The sequence below is a fragment of the Drosophila ananassae genome, chromosome 3R, assembly GCF_017639315.1.
Source record: "Drosophila ananassae strain 14024-0371.13 chromosome 3R, ASM1763931v2, whole genome shotgun sequence".
In the NCBI taxonomy this organism is placed as follows: domain Eukaryota; kingdom Metazoa; phylum Arthropoda; class Insecta; order Diptera; family Drosophilidae; genus Drosophila; species Drosophila ananassae.
The window spans coordinates 15331889-15338301 of record NC_057930.1 but is presented as its reverse complement, the minus strand read 5'-3'; the positions used below and the strand labels follow the sequence as shown (position 1 = coordinate 15338301).

General features: G+C 41.6%; 1 protein-coding gene across 1 annotated transcript; it reads right to left on the bottom strand.

Moving 5' to 3' along the window:
* Positions 1 to 4785: 4785 nt before the first annotated feature.
* Positions 4786 to 5280, bottom strand: LOC6497011. Its single transcript, XM_001962894.4, has one exon. The coding sequence runs from the start codon at positions 5161 to 5163 to the stop codon at positions 4900 to 4902; it is 264 nt and encodes an 87-aa protein (XP_001962930.1). The 5' UTR covers positions 5164 to 5280; the 3' UTR covers positions 4786 to 4899.
* Between the last annotated feature and the right edge of the window lie 1133 nt (positions 5281 to 6413).

The window sequence follows — 6413 nt, the reverse complement described above, 5'->3', positions numbered from 1 at the left end:
AATCGGTTATGCCACCGTTCCACAATGCCCCCAAAAGCCACCCTCCTGCCCACCCCATTTCACATATGCCGGAAAATTGTTGAGGCGGGTCTGGCCTGGATATATGTATGTGTGTGCGTGAGTGGGTAGACAGGTGAATAACAGTTTTTCCCCGGCCACTGTTTGCTTTCTTATTTAAGACAGCATGTGTCAGGCATACGCAAAAAGCCAAAGGAGGACCCAGGACGCAGGACGAAATCTGCCCTGACCTGGTCTGGCGAGCATTTTGCAGCTTCCTTTTCAGCATCGGTGCCTTCTACCTCCAGAACTTTCTTCTCTCCATTTTCCTTCATCCCGCCCCCGGGGTCCGGGCCCAGGCCAGATGCTATCGGTATTTTTTCCGCTTCCGCAGTTTTATCACGGGGCATCAGCTTTTCCTTACTCCCCTTAAGGACTACAGGGTACCTCAAGGAGTATTTAATCGGAGGTTTATTGAAAAAACATGTATTAGAATATATTTAAGTTACTAGTAGTTGCCAGTTTGGATTTAAAATTATTGGTGAGAGCACACTACTTTGAGTTTGAAAATTGTTTGAAAAATAAAAACTAAACTCAATCTTTCAAAATCTTTTAAAACTCGAACTATTCATCAACTCTCTTTAATCCAAAATTATTTAATAAACATATAGTGGCAACTAGCTACTTAGTTTAAAGTTTCATGGTTACCTAGTTCCAATTAACATCTCTTAGTTTGTCAGCTAATGACTTCTTCTACGAGTGCAATTATTTTTTCAATTAGATCCGACTAGTTACCTAAGTGTGCGCGAAACAAACGCGCTTTTCCCACTGTCCCTTCTATTAGTTGCCTAACTAGTTAAATTACCGGCGCTTTTCCGAGAAAAGTTCCACCGCCATTCCGACGCCACCTGCTGGGTGTCGAGAGTTCTCTCAGTTTGGAGTCCCCTCGGCAGGATCTGCCACTTCCACTCGCACACACGTCGACCTGATGTTCCCGGGGTATTTGAGTTTGCTTCGTTACGTAGTCACTCTTACGTCATTGTCGGTTTACGTGGCGTGTTAATAACCAAGGCGCGCACACACGCCTCCATATCTGGCTTCCCTTCCGCCATTCTTGCTGATAATCAGCCGGCATTTTGCAACACAGGTTTACAGGTTAACACTTGGGGAGGGAAAGGGCGGTACGATAGACTGCTATGCAAGTTTTTCTTATCCTTTCATATCCTTTTTAAATTGCTTCTTTTGATAGTATAACAAGGGGTTCATTATAAGGGGTCTCTAGCTTCAACTTTTTAGAAAATGCTATGCATCAAAGGGTATTCCAGCCTTCAATTCCCATATCTTTTATTTTACAATATATTTTGTTTCTTAAGCTTTATTTTTATTTTGCTTTTCCTGCTTGGCAGTTCGTGCATTAATCATCCGTGGGTCCTTCGTCATTGACCACGTACCCATAGTCCGGCCTAAGTAATGAGCCTGTCGTGGCCAGACTGTTGCCGTAAACATAATTGACGTTAGAGAGGCGAACTGGATAATGACGATAGGTGGAAAATGTCTGTCCAATTTATGGAAAATATTTTCGAGTCTTAAAGTTGAAATAAATGGCTTTCTAAGGCCAGTTCCTTAAGGTTATATTATCAAAACAGTACTGTCCTCACTCTCCTCCCTCTGAATTCGAAAAATGCAAATGACTTGTTTATTGTTATTGCTCGTTGTCGGCATGAATGAGTATTCGATGTTGCCGCCAAATTTGCACACATAAGCGGATTACCTTCTCAGTCTTCTTGGCACAGCGGCATTGTTTGGCTTTCTTGAATGGAATGGTACAGGACAAAGAGTGCGGCTCGGAAATGAATGTCCATCAAAAAAGCATGTTCTTAGGAAACTCAAAAAAAAGTTACAACAGACAACCTGCAAATCTCCTGAAATCCTCTGAAAATGTTTGGAATAACCTCCATACATTACAGCCTGTTTTCAACACCGTTTCACATGAACCACTTTGTTCTTCCGTCTGGTGCGTGGGTGAAAACGATATCCCAATCGTCTTAGCTTAATTTCCTTTTTATTTGCTTATTGCGTTTTGCTCCTGAGGAGTCAATTTACAGAAAGAATACCCAACTTTGCTCTTTACGCTTGATTGAGTGACATGAACAGTGGGGGAGTCACTTTTTTGTTATTTTAATTTTCTTAATTTTTGAGGACAATTTCAGGTTTCCATGGAAGTGTCTCATTAAAGAAGAAACCAATATCCGCAAAAAAAACATCATTCGCCCAATCACCAAACTTATTAATATTTAATGGGCGTTAAATGAGAGCGTGGTATGCGGAAAATGTATTCGTTTTCACATAATTAAGCTGAGTGGGTGCTGGGAGGGATAACTGGTCGACATATGTATGTACGATATGCGATATGCGTATTTTTGGTGTATGAACTTTGCTAATTTATTTATTTTGTCCTAATCTCAGAGACACACCATGTGTATCCTCATTCAATCATTCTTAGCCATGCCTGGCCTATCTCTTACATAAGCTGCTTAATTGTATCGATATGCGTAGACTGAACAGGCTCTTATTCAATCGATTTCCATTTGCGAGATTCCATTCAGAGTCTAGGCAAAGTTAAATGCTCGGAATGCGCCCGAAAGCCAGCAATGCTTTCGTTTTTAGGCACACACTCTCTCACATAGAACCGCCACCACCAAAGTTGTTTTGACAGGCAACAAATAGCTAAGGAACTACAAACAAAACCAGACAGGGACACGAAGATTGGTGAACAAAACAAAGCCAAGTCGAGGGAAAGTTTCGCTTGGCTTTCCACCTTTGTTCCAGCTTTTGTTTTAGCTCCGGGACTTAATTGGAAAGCATGAAGACACAAGCCCTGTGAAACGTGTTGGCATTAACACACGCACGACCAGGAATAACAAACCAGCTCCAACAGAGTCTGCGAACTGATGCCAAAGTGCTTGTCCTTCGTCCTTGGTCCGAGCCACAGCTGCTGGTGGTGGCCCTTCACACGTCCCACTAAATGCCACTCGAGGGCCTCCAGCGCGTATACGTAATTTGCGAACACTGCCAAGTGGCTGCCCAGCTATTTATGCTTGATGCCAGCAAATACATAGATCCATATGATATTTTGTTTAATTTGTCCTTATATTTATCCTGTAGAAGAATATTATTCTACATCCATACACAATTAATGGGTTTACCTTAGTTATTTTAATATTTAATCAATAATATTTCTTTTGAATATATAAATCGCCTTTAAAATCCCTCAAGAACCATTTCGCACAGTCCACTGAGCCAGTCTCGTCAGGGTCCTTGTGTGTCCAATCAGGCGTTTGAAAATTTGCTGAGCTAATTAGCTGCTTGAGAGCCAACACTTGAGGAAATCCCTTTCAATTAAACACCAGCAACAGTAACCGTTTTGAGTTGCCTGATTGTATGCAAATAAATCCTTGGCCACAACTTCGACGAGCCAGAGACCAGAGTTCAGGGGTCAACAGTGAAAAAGCGGTAACAAAATCAACAAAAACCACACCTGGGGCCAATTAGGACACAAATTAATTGAAACCGCAAAGAGAAGATCGACAGACTGATGGACAGACATCATCAATCCGGGCAATCAAAATATGAATCCGATAATCCTTAACCGCCGGCCACCACTCCTCACCCAAGGACTCGCCAGTCAAATCAATGTCCGGCACAGTCGCATCCGAAAGTTATGGGTTGCATAAAAGTCACTGTCGATGATAAATGAAGCTCTGCCAAGCCAGAATTTGCATACCGATGCATACATAATGGCCAGCTAGGAGCCGAAGACGGCGAAGGGATAAGTGGATTCAAGGAGCTGGTAACAGAGAGCTGGCTTCACTTCTGTCCCTTTTCGGGTAAGCCTTCGCAAAAGACGCGGAAAGGACGAATACGGATTCCATTTGCAAAGCGACAGGAAAAGCCACCGAACGAAAGGATAACAATGTCAGTGACACATGAGCTGCAAAACTGAAGCGGGAAAGGACTGAAAATTGCAAAAATGCAAGCACTTCAAAGGGAAATTTCTTGCTTCTTAGAGGTTATACTTCTTAGAGATGACTTTAAGATTAAAGTCGATGGCATACTCGAAATTCTATAGACACTTATTGGGAATATTCAGAGTTTATATTTTTGGAAAACTGAATGCGGGAAGCGGAAAAGTCAAGAACATACGCCATAACTTGTCAGACAAGATGTCATGACTGATATTTCCATGTCTGTAGTCTCCGTAGAGGTGGGGTGGTGGGTCCTCCAAAGGACTTGCGAAAACAGTACTAGTTCAGCGCCCTCCTATTATCTCACAATTTGCGTTCTCCTTCGCTGGCAAATGATTTAATGAAATCAATTACCAGCCACCCACTTTCCTGCTCCTTTCAGCCTCCTGGAAACTAGAGGGCCAAATGAAATTAGCGCGCTCCAAGGAGCAAAAGCACGAGGAGAGCCTTCGGGCCAAGAAAATAAAGATGAAAAAGGAAAATTGTGTTGGAAAAAGAAACCGTTAACTTGAACAAATTGTTTGTAGTCTGTCCTGCCATATACTGACTCAATGTGTATGTGTGTTTTGATTTTATTGCCATTTATTGAGTTTTTATTGCCCTGTCTTCATTTTTTTCTATTTTCTATGGGCGAATTCAATTTTGGAAATATTTGTGGTGGCTGACTTTGATTTAATAAAGAATATACCGACGGATTTGTGATTGTGTATGAACAAAATATAATTGATCTCAATGGCCACTCGATTGGAAACTCAAAGTCGAATTATTTTCCACAGCTCTTTTTAATCTTTAAAGAAAATTATTAAACGTGTTTGCAGTTTTTTTGCCGAAATTTTATTGTTTTCCTGATTAAAAACTCTGCACAAATCCATGAACTTCACTTCGGTTTTTTATCCTTTTCTTCCGGAGGACCCTTCTTTGAACTTTTCTCGGCTTTCGGACAATCTTTGCACGGCGGATTGCATTGCTTTTCTTTGGTCTCCTTCTTGGAAACGTCCTTCACGCAGTCGTCGTAGACGGGCCGCGGTTCCTGGTAGCCAGTGTCCGGGGAGCACGGCGGGCAATCGCACTTCGAATTCGGATCTGTGGTGCAGCTGGGTGGCTCGGGTCCTACATAAAAAGGATTAAACCGGCAACCCATTCTTGGTGAGCTTTTTTATTAGAAGTGCGCAAAGTCTTTAGATTTTAGAATTTTGTTCTAGATTTGGAAAAGTTTCAAAACGAAATGGCGCATTGTATGGCTTTCGACTCAAAGCAAACTTTATACAATTTATTCATTTTAATTTATTCCGCAAAAAAATTTAAAGTCAAACAGTTTTAATTAAGAAATTTATTCCAAGTGTCACTGGCCCCGCTTTAACAATCCCAGGACCCAAGGTTTATCTTGAGGCCATGGTAATTATTTACGAAACCGAAACGCCAAATTAGCATCAAAGCGAGGAGGGCCGAGACCAAACAAACAAACTGCGTTTGTTGCCAAATATTTGCCAGCGTGTGCAGGCTTCATAAGCTGCGGGCGAGGAGAGCTTAAAGCAGATTATACGAGTTTTCACAACAAATGCGGAAAACATACACCAAACACAGGACCAAACAAGTGAGGACGGTTGTAGTTGAGTTTATCGACTATGTGATACCCGTTACGCACTTCCTTCCCAAATTTTGTTGCATACTTTTTTGTGCTTCAGAGCTTCATCCTGTATTACTTTCCCAAGAATACAATACACCCTTGTTCCCTAATAGTACTGGGTGTAAAAAGGAAAAACGGCGAAGGAAGACCGCAGGAAAATAAACATTTAATGGCGAGACAGCCGTAAAAAAACGAAAACCGTCCTGAAATGATGGGCGGGAAAAAATGTTAACAAAAAATTACGCCAAGGCAATAAAGCAAAACACATAAGCCGCAAAGACAGAGCCAAGAGGATAGCTGGCAAGAAGAGGGTGCCGCTCAGATAAAAAAGGCGCTCACATGCTTTGAAAGTTTCCAATTTTTACGACTTCATTAGAAACGCTTGATGAGCAATAATGATAATACGCGGCGAGGAGCCGGGTTGAGGACCAGCCGGAAGTAAAGGCGGAAACGGAAAAGCTCACAGCTGTTGCAGGAACTACTCAGCCACCACTACCACTACGCAGACACCAAAGGCGTTTGGTTAAGAATTCCCATTTGGAAATTAGTTCAAATAATTAGTTCTTTAGATTTAAAATTGAAGAGTGTTTTTAGTTGTTAATAAATAGCCTATATCATTGTTTAAATTTTAATAAATAGTACCACAAAAGCTATTACAAAATCTAAGTACCCCAAGCCTTAAAGTCCCGAAAGAATGGAAAAAAGAGGGCAAACACAAGAAAGATGGCGACGGACTTAAGGGAGGTGAACCAGCTGGAAAATTA

Bases quoted from the DNA above. Each gene is read 5' to 3' on its own strand.
- LOC6497011 (XM_001962894.4), bottom strand. From the start codon at position 5,163: ATGGGTTGCCGGTTTAATCCTTTTTATGTAGGACCCGAGCCACCCAGC.